The sequence below is a fragment of the Chanodichthys erythropterus genome, chromosome 23 (assembly GCF_024489055.1).
Source record: "Chanodichthys erythropterus isolate Z2021 chromosome 23, ASM2448905v1, whole genome shotgun sequence".
Taxonomy (NCBI): Eukaryota; Metazoa; Chordata; class Actinopteri; order Cypriniformes; family Xenocyprididae; genus Chanodichthys; species Chanodichthys erythropterus.
In genome coordinates this window covers 32,294,747-32,315,375 of record NC_090243.1, presented here as the reverse complement: position 1 = coordinate 32,315,375, position 20,629 = coordinate 32,294,747, and the positions used below count along the sequence as shown (strand labels likewise).

The following is a 20,629-nucleotide window of genomic DNA, read 5'->3' as shown; positions in this document are numbered from 1 at the left end:
AAAAAGTGAGGGAGTGGTTATCAAAAACTAGAGATATTAAGTATGCAATTACAAGAAATTGTTTAATTTCATCAAATGTATCACATTACATCGTTAACTAACGCTTGGAAATCTTTTGCAGGTGTCTGAGTTCTTCACTGAACTCCAGTGTGGGCCCTCGCAGGGTTGCCTTGGTTCAGACTGTGAACCCGTCATCTGATAGTCCATGCTATCGTAACAGCCAAGACGTGAGCCCCTATTGGTCATCCTCACTTCCGTTACTCTTTTGGCATCACCGCGCCACCTTGCGTCACTATCCAGCGCTTTCGTGATCGGACGCGCATTCGTTCGTTTTAAATTCATTCATTCCACAGCAGAGAAGCAGGCGGCGCCGATCGGTCTACAGATTCCAGCAGTCCCGTATTGTTTAACGGAGTAGATATGGTAAGGACCGCCATGTTCACTTGTAATACATATTTTTGTGAAAATACTGTGTATTTTCTCATTGATGAGAGCATTAGAATCCCGGTGGATGCTGAGTGATAAAGCTATCTTCTACTAGAACTTTAGTAATATCACATCAGAACCTAAAAACACTCTACTTTTATTTCTCTACGTTCATTACGCACGCTTTATGCATTTAACTTTTGCAACTAAACAGAAACAGAAATCTTTTTAGGATTGAACTTTATTCAAATGATGAATAAAGTTAAACTCTAAGTTCAGGCTGTAAAAAAAAAGTTTTGTCAGGTAAACCTACAAATGTACAAATTGATTGGTTTTATTCAAGTGAAAGAAAAAAACACCAATACCAGAAATGTGTCTCAAGGTAACAACTGCACATTTTTCAGTGCAGTTATATTTTTAACGCAATTTCTATATCAGAAATAACCCCTTAGTACTCTTCTCATTGCTCATGCTATGGCATTTCAGTTTAATTGTATTGTATTCACTGTAACCACGTAACCATGCAACCTCTCTACTGAGGAAGCCATGCTAAAAAGGTTTGATGTCTGGCTGGGACCAATCCAAATTGACATGAAAAACTCCACATGCTATCCATATATTACTGTGACAGCTGCTGATAACTCTAATTAGCTGTATGTGAAGTGCTTCTTGAGCATTCACAGGGGCATAAATGTAATATATTTAAAATTCTTACAGAGAGTGTCTCTTCATGAATATACTGTGTATAAACAGTATTTTCATGAAGTATTTTTATAACCATTTAATTAATATAAAAGAGTATAGTTATAAAACACATTTTACATAGCATCCATATTGCATACAACATGGTGCAGGTCTGTTTGAAATTTCCACAGTATCAATGCATTAAAAGAACAATTATTGCATTTAGCTATATGAAGGATATGAACTATCACTGCATCATGGTGCAAACAGAATTTTTTTTAATATATATCTTTAAACTTTCACAGGTCAAACAAAATTTGACTTAAAGGGATAGTTCACCCAAAAATGAAAATTTGATGTTTATCTGCTTACCCCCAGTGCAATCCAAGATGTAGGTGACTTTTTTTTTCAGTCGAACGCAAATTATGATTTTTAACTGCAACCGCTGCCGTCTGTCAGTCAAATAATAGCAGTGATTGGGAACTTCAACTATAACAGTAAATAAAACTTGCTTAGACAAATCAAAATTAAAACCTGCGGCTCGTGACGACACATTAATGTCCTAAGACACGAAACGAGCGGTTTGTGCAAGAAACCAAACATTATTTATATAATTTTTACCTCTAATACACCACTATGTCCAACTTCGTTCAGCTTCCTGTTAGTGAGGTCAAAAAACGCGTTCTGTTGACGGAAGTGATGTCTCGCCCATATACTTCAATGAGCGCGAGACATCACTTCCATTGTCAGAGCGCGATCCGACCTCACTAGCCGGAAGCTGAACGAAGTTGGACATAGTGGTGTATTAGAGGTAAAAAATTATATAAATACTGTTCGGTTTCTCGCACAAACCGATCGTTTCGTGTCTTAGGACATCAATGTGTCGTCACGAGCCGCAGTTTTTAATTTTGATTTGTCTATGGAAGTTTTTTCGACTCTTATTTTTCAAGTTCCCAATCACTGCTATTATTTGACTGACAGACGGCAGCGGTTGCAGTTAAAAATCATAATTTGCGTTCGACTGAAGAAAAAAAGTCATCTACATCTTGGATGCCCTGGGGGTAAGCAGATAAACATCAAATTTTAATTTTTGGGTGAACTATCCCTTTAACTGCATCAGGATGTGCATGCTAATAAAGTGTGTGTGTACAGGCTATACAAGTTTCAGGTCTCTGCCTCTACATTATGAGGACATCCAACTGTCCCCATGGCTAAATAATGTTTTATTAAAAAATGTAAAAATGCAGAAAAAGGCTTATGTTTTGGGGTGGGGTTGGTTAGAGCAGGGCTGGGCAACTCTGGCCCTCAATATCCACTTTCCTGCAAAGTTTAGCACCCACTCTGATCAAACTCACTTTCCTGCAGCCTTCTAGTAATCCTGTAGATCTTGATTAGCTTGTTCAGGTGTGTTTTATTTAGTTGTACTCAACCTGCTGAAAATATTATACCCGTGGCAACAACTTAAAAGTAGCACAATATCGCGGGAAAACTGCAGACTTGGCAACACTGCCTAATGTAGGGATAGTTGTAACACACATGGTTTAAACATTTCCACACAAGCTAGCATGACAACACTTAGTGTATTTATTAGTTGCCATATCAACACTAACACAATATATACAAAAATAAAATAAAAAACTTTAGAAGATATTTCCAAATATTTGACCATAGCAAAAGTAAATTTCTTACTGAAGTTAATTTTTCATTTCAGTTTATAGTGTTATTTAAAACGACAAATCTTATTATTTTATTTCACAATCTGTTATTTAGCAGTTCAGATATTTCTTTAATACTTACTAACAAGACACCAGATTTAAATCCCTGTTGCACAGGGCATGTTGTAACACTGCAATGTGCCCCACTAAGCCACAGTATGCTGTTCTACGACATTAGCAATATAATTCACATGAATTACTTTTATGAATTTTCTTGAGAAACCATGAGAAACAGGTGAGTCAATGTTCGATGTTTAGAAATGATTATTTCAAGAAATTTGAAGCATTCTGGCTTGTCTATTTATGTCAGTTAGAACTGTGTGTGGAGGGAGGGAAGGGTGTATTGTGCTCATCTTTGTGTTTTACAGAATGTGAATGTGTTCTTCGTCACATTATTTTGAACTGTTTTAACTGTTCATTGTCAATCTCCAATATTATGTTATTTTTAAATATTAAAAAACAGCATTATTTTATATAAAAAAAAATGTATTTTATTCACAAAATATTTTAGTTTGTCTTGAATATTTTTGGATTAGGTCAGTTAGTATTTTAAGCTGTCATATTGTCATGTTACAACGGGTCCCATGTGTCACATTTCTCGTCCATTCTTTCTTTTTTACACTGTAATAATGAAACAAAACCACATAATTGTACTAGACGTGTGAAATTAATGTGAAAAAAATAAAATAAAATACTTTGCACCCCAAGTGGATTTACACAAACTGAGAAAGTCAAAAAGTGTTAGATTGTGCCTTGCCTTCCTCTACTCCATATTTAATTTCCTTTATATAATTCAACAGTTCTTGCTACCATATTGAAAAAAAAAAAAAACACATTGATCCGCCAGGGTCTTTTAGTAAACTTTGGTCATGTTTTTGCATAGTGATGCATTTAATACTTCATTATAATATTTAAGAAAAGATGTCTTTAGGCCAGGACTTTTATCACTCATGTGAAGTTTGGGGCCAGATCAGACATAGTATGCCTGAGTTACAACAGCTTCCTCTTTCATGGCGAAACATCAGACTTTGTCAGTCCACCACGGACACGCCCTTCAACAAAAACTCAAGATCTTTGATATTTAACATCTCAAAGGCCTTTAGATTAGACTGACCAAATATGATGTTGATCTGATTAAAGCTCTAGGAGGAGTTCATCGAAGTACAATGTCTGGAAATGGCAAAAACTGCACACATTTTGCAAAGAAAATTCAAAATATCTGACTTCCTGTTGGTTTTCAGATTTCACTCCAATAGACTTTTTTTGTAGGTATGGGGCTGTTAGATGTGTGTACCAAATTTCATACCTGTACGTGAAACGTAGTGTCAGGGGCACTTCATTGAAATTTTTTAGGTGGCGCTATCAAGCCATTTTGCCACACTTAATTCTGAAACCCATATCAGATGTAAATTTGCACCACTTCTGACGCATCTACAAAGTTTCATGAGTTTTCGAGTATGTTTCGGCCCTCAAAAAAGTGATTCACCTTACATGGCGAAACATCAGACTTTGTCGGTCACCACGGACACGCTCTTCAACGAAAACTCAAGATCTTTGCAATTTAACATCTCAAAGGTCTTAAGATTAGACTGGCCATATATGATGTGCTTCTGGTTTAATCTCTATGAGGAGTTAATCACAGTGTAAAACATGTCATTTCCTGTTGCCCCTAGGTAGCGCTATGACTGTAACTGAATATTGTCATATAGATGTCTTCAGGTCAGGACTATAATAAAACATGTGAAGTTTGGGGCAGATCAGACATTGTATGCCCGAGTTACAACAACTTCCTATTTCATGGCGAAACATCGAACTTTGCTTTGACCAAATATGACATTGATCTGATAAAAGCTCTAGGAGGAGTTCGTTGAAGTACAACATGTGGAAATGGCAAAAACTGCCAAAATTTTGTAAAGACAATTCGAAATATCTCACTTCCTGTTGGGTTTACAAACTTTGTTTTTTTGTAGGTATTGGGCTGTTACATCTGTCTACCGAATTTCATAACTGTACGTGAAACGTTGCACGAAGGGCGCTTAATTGAAATTTTGTAGGTTGGCTATCGAGCCATTTTGCCACACCTAATTCTGAAACCCATATCAGATGTAAATTTTCACCACATCCGACGCATGTGCAAAGTTTCATGAGTTTTTGAGAACGTTTAGGCCCTCAAAAATGTGATTCATTTTGGAGAAGAAAAATAACTGGCTGAGCAATTCCAATAGGGCCCTCACACAATCGGTGCTCGGGCCCTAATAAGATTAAATAAATATTTTAGATCAGTTTAAATATTGATCATTAATCACCAGTGTTGGGGAAGCTACTCTGAAACTGTAGTTTGACAAACTACAAGCTACTCATAAATTAAAGTAGTTAAACTAGAGTCAAGCTACCCTTTTGAAAAAGTAGTTAGCTACACTACAAGTTACTAACAAAAAGTAGCTAGCTACATTGAAACTACTTTGATTTTTAAAATTTTTTTTAAATGATGTAGCCAATTACAAATAACTGAATAACTGTTAATGAAGAATTTTTAAGTAAAATGTTTGGGGTTTAAAACAACGCAATGCACTACAATTATGATTTCAAATGTACCATTTTATTTTGTAATGTATATCAAAAGATACAATACTCAAATGTAGCCTATATCTCACACCTGACTGTCAAAGTGCAAAACTGCTACAAATGTCACACAAATGCAGGCCCGGTTCTACACACCTAAGCACCCTCAAATGCAAGCAAGAGCACCCTCAGTTGATACTGTAAGAATATCATATTGGCGGAACAGATTTGGCAAAGGCTCCAGTGTGTATTTGTGTTTATGCCCTGGAGAATCTCAAATGTTTCTATTTACAACATGATTTTGCAGTGTTGAGCAAGCCAATCACAGACACAACTGTTGATCTCTTGAACGCAATGGCCAATCAGGGGTGTTTAAGTTAGATAGAATCACCGGAAAAAACGCCAGAGTTCTGCACTGAGTTTGCACGCTCGCGAACCATCTCATTAACAAAGTGTAGACACGATGTAAGAGACTCATTGTGCAGTGTAGACAGCTATAACTGAGATGAGTTATGACTTTTTAGTGATTAAAAAAAGGAAGTGCTCTTTGCACGCTTTATATTATACATTCAGAATTTTAATATAAGTTTTGTTTTTCATGCTATGAGAGGGCCAATGACCAATTGCACTCTGCAGTTTCAGAAGTGATATCTATATATAAATGCAGGATTCACGCTCAAAATTACAACCATAACCATAACATGGGACAAAAATATGCAATAATAATAATAAGCAATGTGCAGACTACAAAAATATTTGAATTTTTGTATCAATATTTTTTAAATTCTATTCCAATTATTTGTAAAATTAATGACTTAAAAAAATCTTAAATGTCTCACTGTACATTGCTAATACTGTTATGGTGGAGCCGTTGTTTACACATTACATCTGCACTTTACTATAGCACCCTCACTGATTTCAGAGGCACCCTCAATGATTTGATTCTGGAAACGGACCTGCACTTAAACCGAACCGGAACTTAAATTGGATGCACAGAAAAATGCAGGTTAAACACAGCACATGCAGTGATAAAGCTTTGAGGGGCGAATCATGCGCTTCTCGCGTGAACATTCTGAAACCCGAGCAACCGATTTTATTAGATCAGCTGTGTGACAACCACACTAAGCTATATTGCCATTATGTTTTCTGTTCAATTGACGGATGCTTTAGCAATGCAAAACACCGCGTTAGTGAATTAGGTTCATTAAAACTATGGCAGGACAGATAGACTATGACGGGTCACCACTGTAATAAAATAGTTTGCATAAATTTGATATAGACTGCAATAAAGCAGGACAATCAATTAAAAAAGGCTATTATTCGCCTGAATGTGCTTCGACACAGACAGCGTTTTAATCATGTGTTTATAAATTAAGCGTACCCTTTACTAATCGATTCGTCCAGTTTGAACCCACTCCTGTCCTTTACATAATCATCAGACGATCTCTTCTCGATGAACTGCTGATGAACTGATAAAGCCGCAAGATGCATGATATAACAATAGATGGCAGAAATGCACAGTTTAAGTTCGTCATCTGAAGACGTTATGCTGCGTCAATGCATTGCAGGCTCGTCAGAACGCAAAACATAATGTAGCTTGTAGCTTTTGGTCGCACTACACAGCTACTAGCTGGAAAATGTAGTTAACTACTGGAAAAGCTACACTGTTTTAAAAGTAGCTGAACTACATACAAGCTACTGAAAAATGTAGTTAAACTAGTAGCGCCGCTACATGTAGTTAACTACTCCCCAACACTGTTAATCACTAATACCCATTTATGTTCCTGGTCACTAATGAGCTCATCTGTGTTTTCGTCTGACCTTACAAAAAGAACAAATTACAATTAAAGCTGCAAGCAGCGATGAAAGGGCCCTCGCAACCGGTCTCACCGCCACCCGTTGGCTTTAAGAAAACATTGAACATTGGGCGACATGATGTAAACGTGTGAATACAGGAGAATTATGCGAAATTCATTTCGAAATGCCACACTTCCTGCTATCAACAGGTGGCGCTTTGACTGTAACTGAATATTGCCGTGTTGATGTCTTCAGGCCAGGACTATTATCGAACGTGAAGTTTGGAGCAGATCGGACACTGTATGCCTGAGTTACAACAACTTCCTGTTTCTTTTGTGCCGTTAATCGCAAACATTAGCACTCAGCCAAGTGTTGCATGACTTAACGTGTTTCTAGCATTTTTGGTACTTCGTGGCATAAAGAAATGTGAATCTGGTAGTGAATTACAGTGTAAAGCATTCCATTTCCAGTTGCCAGCAGGTGGCGCCATGGCTCACTGAATATTGTTGCTATTGTTGTTGCTAGTATTGGGCTGTTACATCTGTCTACCGAATTTCATAACTGTACGTGAAACGTAGCACGAAGGGCGCTTAATTGAAATTTTGTAGCTGGCGCTATCGAGCCATTTTGCCACACCTAATTCTGAAACCCATATCAGATGTAAATTTTCACCACTTCTGACGCATGTGCAAAGTTTCATGAGTTTTTGAGAACGTTTAAGCCCTCAAAAATGCGATTCATTTTGGAGAAGAAGAAAAATTGGCTGAGCAATTCCAATAGGGTCCTCACACCATCGGTGCTCGGGCCCTAATTACAGCTGTCATATTACAACCCCATTTTTATAGCATCAACTAAAACCAAAATTACTGGAAAAACTTAAACTTGAACATACGTCTGCATGATAAGAACTACCTAAAATGATAGAAACCATCTTTGGAAAATTATTTGTAGTGTAAATGGATTTTTTAGTTTGTCTCATTTGATTAAATGGAGAGAGCAGGAATTATGACCAATAATACTGCAGCCAGCCACCAGGGGGCGATTGAAATTGAGCCTTCCAGACACCATCGAAATGTGGTCCACTCATATGCATCAGTCTCTTTCCAGGTAAACCTATAGTGAGAATTTGGGGCATGGCTACTGTAGCAGGTGGAGACAGAGGGCTGATGACAATGACTGATGTGTTACATGGGAAAAGACTTTCAGCTTCAGTTATAAAAGTCAAAGTTCACTGCATTTAGACCTGCAAAGTAGGGGTGTGTCACAGACACGTCAGGCTCCACCATGCACCAATCCCAATGCACTCAATCACCGGAATACTAAGCACTGCCACCTGCACATCATTATCACTCCCATCAACACCAGCATAAAGAGCACTCACAACCAGCACTCAATGTCTTGTTTCGTTTTGCTATACTTACATGTATGCTTACCTCAAGGACTCCCGTTCGCTATTTACCTGTCTCCTGAGCTTCCCGATCTCCCAGTGTATTCCTTGTCTCCGTGTGAGTGCTCCTACGTCTCCCGCGTTCTCCAGCCCCAGCGATATCAAAGACTCTTCAACCTGCAATCACAAAAGGACTGTAACTATCACCATTCATCTTTACCATCCTCGTATTCACTCCTGCACTGCTATATCTGCTCACTGGTTTCAATAAAGACTACTTACCTGTTTTACATCTGTGTCCGACCCCTCTGTATCATAACAGAAGACCTGACCAAAACAGCTGAACCAGTATGAGCCAACAAGATCCCTTCCAAGCACTTGTGGATGCGCTACGCCGCACTCTCACCGTCAATTCATCACCGCCATCCACAAACACCTCTCCTTCACCGGCACCAGCAGGTCCCATCTCCTTCTCCACCTGTTTACGCCAGTCCCATGGCCAAACCAGTGCCCTACTCAGGATCGGCGGAGGACTGCGGCGGTTTCCTGCTGCAGTGTGAACTGGTCTTGAAGAGGCAGCCGCACCTGTACCCAAACGACACAGCCAAAATAACGTTCCTCATTTCCCAACTTGGCGGCAAAGCATTAAAATGGGCTGACTCCATCTGGTCACAACATGGTGCTATTACTCAGTCGTATCCTGCCTTTATTTCCCACTTCCGGGAAGTTTTTGGGAAACCCATTACTGACTCGTCTGCTGGTGAGAAACTTTATTATCTCAAACAAGGTTCAATGTCTATTTATGTTTATGCTTTGCAATTCAGAACGCAAGCTTTAACTACCTACCGCCAAGGATTAGAGCCTCGGGTACTGCTGCATCTCGCTGCATACGAGGATACCATCGGCCTAGAGAAATTCATCCAGCTATCCATCCGCTGCGCCACTCGTATACAAGCGTGTCTGCAAGAACACCAGGGCCAGTCATTTTCCCCTTCACTCCTCTGCCGGTCCGAACCCGTCAGCTCCCCAGAACCAGCCAACGAACCCATGGAAGTGGAGAATTCTCGTCTCACCCCTGTTGAGCGACAACGTCGACTGACCCTGAACCTCTGCCTTTACTGTGGTACGCCGGGGCATGTCATCTCCGCATGCCCCACACGACCACCTCGTCCATGGTGAGTGCCATTCTTCCTTCAACTCAGAAAATGAAACCGCTCACCACTGTTGTCAGTCTTACTGCTGCTGATACTTCACTTACAGTGGTGGCACTCCTTGACTCAGGGTCAGCCTGCAACTTCATCTCCGGCGCCCTCTGCCAGCAACTCAGCCTCAAGACCTCTCCGTCTCCGACTATCTACCAGATCAGTTCCATAACTGGAAAATCGTAAGCAAGTCCGTCGTGTGGTAGGACCCATTCAACTGCAAGTGGGGCTTCCACACATCGAAGACATTCATCTGCTGGTTCTGGAGGATTCCACCGCTGACGTGGTTCTAGGGCGCCCTTGGTTGGAGCAGCATAATCCCACCATCTCCTGGAAAACTGGAGAAATCCTGAAGTTGGGCGAATCCTGTTTCTCACATTGTATCTCTGAACTTCCCATTCCACGAGCTCCTTCCAAAGAACTTCCAATCTGTGCAACTTCCATCGAGAGTCCAGTAGAGAAACGCTCCATCGACATCCCCAAGTGTTACACCCCTTCAGTGATGTCTTCTGCCCTCAGAGAGCCTCTAAGCTGCCTCCACATCGGCCATGGGACTGTGCCATCGATCTGCTTCCGGGTGAACCAGTGCCAAAGGGTAAGATCTACCCTCTATCCATCCCGGAGGAGAAGGCCATGGAGGAGTACATCAAGGAGGCCCTCGTTCAAGGTTTTATTCATCCATCAATGTCCCCTGCTGCATCAAGCTGCTTCAGCAGGGGACCCCAAGCAGACTCCATCCATGCGCCTTCTCCCGCAAGCTCAACCCGGCTGAAGTCAACTACGACATCGGTGAAAGTGAGCTTCTTGCCGTGAAGCTAGCCTTGGAAGAGTGGAGGCATTGATTGGAGGGAGCTAAACATACTTTCCTGGTCCTAACTGATCATAAGAACCTAGAATATCTCCGTGCTGCCAAGAGACTAAACCCAAGAACGGCCCGCTGGGCCATGTTCTTCTCTTGCTTCCACTATACTATCTCCTACCGCCCAGGTTCAAAGAATGTGAAAGCCGACGCCCTCTCCCGTCTCCACGCTCCAGAAGAAAGATCTGAAGAACCTGAACCGATCATTCCAAGTTCCCTCATTGTAAGTCCCATCACGTGGTCATAAGAGACCATTCCCTCCTCCAATGCCTCCACAAACCCTCCGCCGGGTTGTCCACCAGGCTTGCTATTCATCACCCAGTCACGACGCACTCCAACCATTCACTCAGCCCAGTTCTCCAGCCCCAGCGATTTATCAAAGACTCAACCTGCAATCACAAAAGGACTGTAACTATCGCCATTCATTTCTACCATCCTCGTATTCACTCCTGCACTGCTATATCTGCTCACTGGTTTCAATAAAGACTACTTACCTGTTTTACATCTGTGTCCGACCCCTCTGTATCATAACAGGGTTTGTGATATGACCAAAATCTTATTTCACGGTATGAGAATTTATTTTTTTTTTTCATGATAACAATATATATTTTGCTTTTTATTTTTTTGTTAGTAAAACTAAGATCAAAGCAAGTTGCAAACAGTAGAACAAATATAACAGAGCAAAGATACAAATTAAAAAACTTTGTTTTTCAGTTACAGTAGGTTTATTTAACGTAGTAAGAATTACTACAGTAATGAAGAATCAAGTTTATAACTAAAAAACTGCTTAGTCTTCACTGTATTAAATATGAACTGATTGTTATTAAAAATACAAAAGTGATTCAGTCAAGAGCATGCTGTTCCTTTAAGACCGAATGCACGGATCCAATTTAATGGCATGCATCTGGTTTTCACCCTGACCCAATACATAACCGACTATGTTTGTGACTACTCCACATGACGCATTTTGACATTATTGTGCATCTATCTGACCATTCAAGCACAATAAGCCATGAAAGAGAACTGAATTTGTGATCCCATGCTGTCTGAAAGAGGCAGTTTTCTGTGCACGCACTTCCAGGTGTATGTCAGTCAGTGCAAGCACCAACCACATAGTTCTTTTCACAGGTTATTGTGCTCAACTTCAAGCACGTCTCAGTTTTTATTTTCTCATGTATGTTTCTTTATCACTCTTACGTGTATATAACTTTTAGTACTGTGCTATGCAGATATACAGTGGCATGAAAAAGTATGTGAACCACTTGCAGAATCTGTGAAAATGTGAATAATTTTAATATAATAAGAGATCATACAAAATGCATGTTATTTTTTGTTTAGTACTGTCCTGAGTAAGATATTTTACATAAAAGATGTTTGCATTTAGTTCACAAGACAAAACAATAGCTGAATTTATTAAAATGGCCCCATTCAAAAGTATGTGAACCATTGATTCTTAATGCTGTGTGTGGTTACCTGGATGGTCCACGACTGTTTGTTTGTTGTGTGATGGTTGTTCATGAGTCTCTTGTTTGTTCTGAGCAGTTAAACTGAGCTTTGTTCTTCAGAAAAATCCTTCAGGTCTTGCAGATTCTTCAGTTTTCAAGCATTTTTTGAATATTTGAATCCTTTACAGCAGTGACTGAATGATTTTGAGATCTGTCTTTTCACACTGAGGACAACTGAAAGACTCAAAAACACGATGCATTAAGAGTCGGGGGTTGAAAACATTTGAATTCAAATATCAATGAATTCAATTCTTCCGGGAAACATGCAAGTATCTTCTGTTGCTTCTGAAGGGCAGTACTAAATGAAAACAATGATATTTAAACAAAATAAGAAAAATTGTGACATCCTCATCCTGTTCAAAGTTTTCGCCCCCAACTCTTAACGCATCGTGTTTCTTTCTGGAGCATCAGTGAATGTTTGAACCTTTTTTAATAGTTGAGTTTGAGTTCCTCAATTGTCCTCAGTGTGAAAAGACAGATCTCAAAATCATTCAGTCACTACTGGAAAGGGTTCAAATATGCAAAAAATGCAAGTGGTTCACATACTTTTTCCTGCCACTGTATTTACATACGGCAAAATAAACGATAGGTCTATAGTAAAATCTCTAATGATCGATACTTTATATTATAACGTGGTCACAATATATTCCATCATACTGCTCAGCCCTACTTAAATGTTTAAACAGGTCATGAACATGTCAAAGTGGACGGGACAGTGAGATACAATGCACTACAATAGAGAGTTAATAATGTTTACTCAGGCTCAAACAGTTGTGGTGTGTCATGTAAAAAAAAAAAAAAAAAAAAAAACACAATGCAGATACGTTGGATGGGTTTCGCATTTGCAGAGTGTTTACATAATCAATTGCTTACTCATGACATATAGCAGCACAGCTAAATGTATTTTATGGTAAAAATTATAATAATAATAATAATAATAAAAAATTACAGATTACATAATATTATATGTTTCATTAACTGACATTAATGTACAATAATAATAATAATAATAATAATAATAATAATAATCTGTTTTGAACCTTTATAATATAGTTGTCACATCTGTTTTTGGTTTAATTTCACGTTCATGTTTTCTTGTCTTTTATTTTGAAATTTTTCATGTGATTCCCTTGCCCCTCATGTGATCATGCCTTGTGGTTCCTTAGTTCATGCATCATCTTTCCATTGGTTCATTGTCATGTTATCTTGTTATCAGTCTTTTTATTAGGCTTGTTTGACTTGAAACAGCGCTGCACAGACTGATTGGTGAATGACATCAAAGTACTGCAATAATGATTAGAGAGCTGACGACGGCTCTGTATGCTTTTTAATCACTCTCGTGGTACTTTGATATTACACACCGATTGGTCTGTGCAGCACTGCTTCAAGTCGAACAAATCGAAGGTTCTTGTTGAACAAATAGTGGTTCTTGTTTGATTGGTTTCACTTTGTCATTGGTTGTCATAGTCATGTGTTTCCAGTGTTGGGGAAGCTGCTCTGAAATAGGGATGGACGATTAATTAAAAAGTAATCAAAACCAAAATTCAGAACCTCTAATCAACGTAATTTTCTCATGTCGGTTATTTCGTTTTTTTAATCCTGTTCATACTTTCCCCTTAAAAACATACTACCTCGTCTGTAGTCATGTGACTCAACACACACAGACAGACAGCACGTGAGCCCAGAAGTGAGATCGCTTTTGCTTGTGTCATCACGAAAGTTTGTAAATTGTATGTGTTTAAAGGCTTAATAGTTTGAACATTCAAGTGATTTTACACAATTCAAGAACAACAATATAAAAAAGCTGCATTCACGTCACCTCGTATTTACCGGAATCTTGAAATGACAACACGTGACGTTATATTCGGAGCTGTTCACGTCCTTTTGGTCCTTGGACTGGGAATTATGCGTTTCCATGGCACCACTATCAACGCCTAATAAATCAATCTACAGTGGTCAGGTGGTACAGCGGCCATGTGGTACATCTGGGAGCTTTCAGAAAACTCCCAGCTTACAAGCTGTAATTACGAGCTCTACGAGGACGTGAACGCTTTTTACAAGCTAGAATCTTGTAACTACAGGAATTAAGAGGCCGCGTGAACGCACCTAAACACCTCACTTCAGTGCTCGCTAGCTGTTTTCTGACACAGAGAGCCTGAGTTATGGCATGTCTCGGACAACGCGTGAGCCCTGATGCCAGATCACTTTCATTTGCATCTTCACTAAACTTTGTCAATTGTATGTGTTTTAAGGCTTGCAATGACATTTCCTCTCAAGATCCATAAATCTACTAAAAACATATTTAAATCAGTTCATGTGAGTACAGTGGTTCAATATTAATATTATAAATCGACAAGAATATTTTTGTTGCATCAAAAAAACTAAATAAAGACTTATATAGTGATGGCCGATTTCAAAACACTGCTTCAGGAAGCTTTGGAGCATTATGAATCAGCGTGTCGAATTAGCGGTTCGGAGTGCCAAAATCACGTGATTTCACCAGTTTGGTGATTTGACACGCGATCCGAATCATGATTCGATGCGCTGATTCATAACGCTCTGAAGCTTCCTGAAGCAGTGTTTTGAAATCGGACATCAATATATTAGTCGTTATTTTGTTTTTTTGGTGCACCAAAAATATTCTCGTTGCTTTATAATATTAAAGGGTTAGTTCAAACAAAAATGAAAATTCTGTCATTTATTTATTACTTACCCTCATGCTGTTCCACACCCGTTCATCGTTCATTTTCGGAACACAAATTAAGATATTTTAGTTGAAATACGATGGCTCTGTGAGGCCTTAATAGGGAGCAATGACATTTCCTCTCTCAAGATCCATAAAGGTACTAAAAACATGTTTAAATCGGTTCATGTGAGTACAGTGGTTCAATATTAATATTATACAGCAACAAGAATATTTTTGGTGCGCCAAAAAAAAACTAAATAATGACTTATTTAGTAATTTCAAAACAATGCTTCAGGAAGCTTTGGAGCACAATGATTCAGTGTATCGAATCATGATTCAGATCGCGTTTCAAACTGCCAAAGGCTGAAATCACGTGACTTTGGCGCTCCGAACAGCAGATTCGATACACTGATTCATAATGCTCTGAAGCTTCCTGAAGCATTGTTTTCAAATGCTTGAGCTTCCATTTCAAATTGCGATGCTTCGCAATAAAACAGGAAGTAGTTGTAACTCAGGCATACAATGTCCAATCTGCCCCAAACTTCACGTTTTATTAGAGTCCTGGCCTAAAGACATGCATTGCATGGCAATATTCAGTTACAGTCATAGCGCCACCTGTTGCCAAAAGTAAATGACTTGTTTTACACTGTGATTAACTCCTCATGAAAATTAAACCAGATAAACACCATATGTTGTCAGTATAATCTAAAGGCCTTAGTTATATTAAATTGCTACGATCTTGAGTTTTCGTTGAAGGGCATTTCGGACTGACAAAGTCTAATGTTTCACCATGAAAGAGGAAGATGTTGTAACTCAGGCATACAATGTCCGACCTGCCCCAAACTTCACACGTTTGGTAAGAGTCCTGACCTGAAGACATCTATATGCCAATATTAAGTTAGTCATAGTGCCACCTGATGGCAAATGGAAATGGCATTTTTACACTGAATTTACACTGTAATTCACATTTTTTATAATAGTCCTGGCCTGAAGACATCTACATGGCAACATTCAGTTATAGTCAAAGCGCCACCTCCTGGCAGCAGGAAGTGTTGCACATCAAAATTACTTCACCATATTTCTCCTATATTTACCCGCTCAAACGCCCACTGTTCACTATTTTTCTAAGGCCAATGGGTAGCGGTGGCCCCGGGTGCGAGGGCCCTTTCATCACTGCTAGCAGCTTTAATTTGTATTTGTTACCACTCCAATAAACTTCACTTGGGTTCTTACTTTGGCTAACGTCAGTGGAATTCATGTTACAGTACTGACTGCAATAAAAACACAGGTGGTAAAGAGACAGCCACATTATGAAATAAAGTCACAAGTAGCAAGTTTCCGCAATATGGGGTAACTACTAATATATAGAAATCACACAAAACACCATGGTAACAGTTATAAAACTAAAATAATCCAATAAACATTAATTTAACAACATAAAATAAAAACATAAAACTCTATGTAACAAAGTTTTTGAACAGTTGTACAGCGGTAGATTCAGTATGTTCACTGGGAAAAACAGTGGTAAACTATCAGTGGTTCCAACTTCATAAATATGTTATGGTGATACAATGGTGATATTACAAGCAATAATTACACATCCTGAAGACATGAAATTAAATAACTGGGAATTTTATTAACATAAAACATTAAATTGTCCTTTTATTTTCCACCTAAAAATTCTGAATAGGCTGTGCCAAAAAGGGAAATGATTGTATTATCTTTAAATGGATAATTCACACAAAAATGTAAATTCTGTCATTAATTACTAACCCTCATGTTATTCCAAACCTGTAAAACTTTAAGACATCTTCAGAACACAAATGATTTTTTTTTTTTGATGAAATCTGAGAGCTTTCTGTCCCTCTATAGACAACTACGCAGCTGACACTTTGACGCTTCAAAAAGTTCACGAAGAGATCTAAAACTAATCCATATGAATTGAACGGTTTAGGCCAAATTTTCTGAAGAGACACGATTTCTTTGTATGATGAACATACTGAATTTAGGCTTTTATTCACATTCATCAACATACACATCAGTTGTGGTAAACGGAAGCTCAAGCATGTTTGCTCGATGTTCTTGTGTGTTACGCAGCATGTTTGAGCTTCCGTAAGAGGTTTGTTCTCACGCGTCAAACAGGTTTGGTTGAGCTTTTCTTTATGTTCGCTGATCAATGTTTATATGTGAAGATGTGACCTTTTAATTTTTTTCCTAATGATGAACGAAAGTCTTATGGGTTTGGAATGACATGAGGGTGAATAATTAATGACAGATTTTGATTTGGGTGAACTACCGCTTTAAAGCTTAGCTGTGTGTCATGTACAACTATTTGTTTTTCCTGTCATCGACTGTATATTCAAATTTTGACTCTGCTTTCAGAGTTTACAATTATATCTAAGCTGCAGTTTTTTAAAGATGTCAGTATGCCTATTTATCCACAAGTAATAACTAGATGAATCTTTATTATTATTATTATTATTATTATTTGCAAATTGTTTTTTAAAATGCTTATTTATGGACAGTTTTTTGTACTTCTTTTTTTTAGTGAACACTTAACCAGATCCAAACAGAGAGAGATAGTGAAAAGCAGGGAGAGAAGCAATGACCTGTAAAACGAGAGAGGACACTGTTATCGTTTAGTACAGAGAGAGTTTGCATTTCATTTCAGCTCTTTCTGCTTTTCAGCTTTTTCTGCTGATTAAAGAGAAATACAAGCCATTTCAGAGGATGCATACAAAACCATATTTGTTTATAAGAGGAAAAACCTTTTGTTTAGGCATTTGGGTTGAAGAATGTGGGTCAAAAACAACTACATTCTACATTCATAACTCATGTAAGTGTGTAAAATCTATAGTGCCATTGTACATCATATTATCATCTGATCAGGTGACGTATAGTTTTATAATGTATATTGATTTGTCTGCATTCCTATGGGATCATTTTTCCCAAAGCAAGCATACTATGTAATCTGATGTGTATGTGTTGCTATGTCGGGCACATAGATCAGTGGGGAACAGGAGGTCATTGAGACCTGAGAAGACACATACCTGCGTTCTCAATACATCTCATTGTTTTTCTGCTCTTTTCCCTTTGTTTCAGAACCACTTTGAAATGTTTGACAGGCTGTTGAATTCTATAGTGGACAGCCTATTTGGAGAAAGAGGTTTGTACTTCTAATCCTTTTTTACATTGATGTTATCAATTGTGCCATTGTGAATAGTACCATGTAGTTTAGTGCCATTCAGTTATCTCAAGTTTGCTTTCATTTTGTGAAATAATACACAACCTGCATCTGGAGACACATGGTGTGAAGCAGAGAAAATAGTTATTATATATTCATAGAACATGTCAATGTGCAACAGAAACTGTATTTTAGATGTTTAATGCAATACAAAGTTAATCTTAACCAGGTGAAAGTATAGCCATATTAGTCATATTAATTCTTGACCTGACGTCTGTGATTTTATGTACCAATTTGGATGGGACTAACATCTCTGTGTTTATTACAAAGGTGGGAATATGTTACAGAAGGTTATATGCTGTGCTTGCGTGCATTACATATGATGTATATTTCTTTTAATGAATAATTTATTGATATTTACATTTTTTGTTAATTTTTTTTTATTTTATTTATTAATATAATTTTTTTCATCAGATACTATTCATATTAAAATGAAATGAAAGCATGCAGAAGATTGGTGTGCAACCAGTAGGTTAAGTAGGTAAAAAAACAAATAAGGAGAAGCATTAGAACAGTACAATATCAGCAATCACATACATTCACATTCAGATGAGATTAGATCTCTCAGAGGACCACTGAGTTAGCTGAAAAACATCTCAGTTACTGTTGTAAACCTTGTACTGTTCGATGTTGTGTCGAAATATAGATACTAGAGGTCACTCTTGGGAGCCTCTGACATATTCAGAAATGCCAATGAAACTGGTGAGTGAAATTTGCATGCATGGCCACTCCCTGCTTCAGTCAGTTAGGTTTGTGCTGATGAGCCAAGATAGTGGGGAGACCCATGGAGATTTGATATTGGATCAGTGCTTTCTTTCCTCCAGGAAGGCCTGGAAAGACACTGAGCCCTCTGAGTTCCTCGCCTTGTCCAGAGACCAGATGTGGAGGTTCCAGAGGTCTGGGTGTGGGTGCCAGATTGTGCCCTGCCCCTGAGAAATAAGGTCATTCCTCAGGGGGATTTGCCAGGGAGGGTCTGAAGCCATCAGCGTAAGCTCTGAGAACTGGTCTAGTTGGGCCAATATGGCCTGTTCTACATCCTCCCTGATCTTGCATGACATGTGTGCAGTGAGGCTCACTGGGGGAAATGCATACTTTCAGATTCAGTACTCGTAGGGCCAATGACTAGTCAGAGACCCCACCCTTCTTGGGTAAAATGAAGTAAATGCTGATAAACCCCTTCTTCATGTCAGCTGGAAGGACAGGCTCTATCTCATCCTTCACTAATGGCTCGTTTCCACTGAGCGGTATGGTTCAGTTCAGTACAGTACAGTACGTTTCGGGGCGGCAAACCCTGATCCAGCTTGAGTTTCCACCGCCAACAGTACCCTTACTTGATATGCGTGGTGTATGCATAGGCTTGGTGTATGCCGGAAAGTAGTGATCGGCGTCATTCTGTGAAAGTGAAGTAAACAACAATGGAGGACATACAGCAGCTTTGTTTGAGCAAAGGCTGAAGGCTGCAAAAGGAAAAACAGATGGAAAATATGTGTTGCAATGGTATTATGTTGTCATTCACCTTGTAGTACACGCAAGTGACGATTCTCTGTCAACCAGTCAACATTCTGCAATGAGTGTAGCTCCACACTTTTGGTACTGGTAATATTGGTACTATTGTGCTTGTTACCCCAACGGAAGGCTTCTAAAAAAGTGGGACAGTATGGTTTGGAATTCGGACACGAGGAAGTGATATAGCCGTGTACGACCAGGTTCTGGTGCCAATGTTCACTGCCTGGCCGTTGTGGTAATGAGGGCCATGAGTGCCATGTGTGTGAGACGCAGGGAAAGATTTCTCTTTTGCTGACTGTTTGGCAGCCATCTGCCTGATAGCGTCTGGTTGATGGAATTTGCTCTCCTCCCGCCCCCCTGCCAGGAGTGAGGCTCGACCTCAAGCCTGAGGTGAGGTCAGTGGCTTCCTCTCCTTCCCCGGATCTTAGGTCTGCTTTGAAGCTTTACGTGGGTTCTTAGTAGCCTGTGGATGAGCTGGTGGTGCCACCATCCTACAAGAGGTCCGTTGTCTGGGCCTGGTTGCCGGACAATGTGCTTAATCGCCTCTGTCTGCTATTTAACTGCAGAGAATTGCCGTGCAAAATCCTTGACAGTGTTACCAAATAGGCCAGCATGAGAGCTGGGGGCATCAAGAAAGTGTACTTTCACAGCATCCTGCATCCCCATCAGGTTGACCCACAAGTTGGTTGCCAAACAAAGTTCCTGCATCTTCTCCTGTATATCTTATGCCTTGGCCTTGTAGACCTGCAGGATGGCCATGGCATGCATAGCGGAAGCGGCTTGTTCAGAGGCACTGTAGGTTCTTGCCATGAGGGACAAAGAAACTTACACTCCCTAGATGGAATGCCACCAGGTGGCGGCATTTTGCAGGCACAGATGCACCGCAATCGCTCTCTCCACCTGAGGGACCTCCAAGTACCCCTCGCCAAACCAACATTGAGGATGGTGAGGATAGAGGAGCAGGTATATCGTGTTCTGGCAGGAACTGGTGCAAGGAACTGGTGCAGAGCATGGCGGTGCCTTCTGCTCAGACCCCATGAACCCATCATCGAGCCG

General features: G+C 39.4%; 1 protein-coding gene across 1 annotated transcript in view; it reads left to right on the top strand.

Annotated features, from left to right (window-relative positions):
- Positions 1–288: 288 nt before the first annotated feature.
- The window catches only part of elovl2 (ELOVL fatty acid elongase 2), a 60,986-nt gene continuing 40,645 nt past the window's right edge, over positions 289–20,629 (top strand). The window contains exons 1-2 of the mRNA XM_067378025.1: positions 289–423; positions 17,926–17,989. Coding sequence (XP_067234126.1) covers positions 421–423; positions 17,926–17,989 — 67 coding nt within the window. The 5' untranslated portion in view covers positions 289–420. The remainder of the gene's footprint in view (positions 424–17,925; positions 17,990–20,629) is intronic.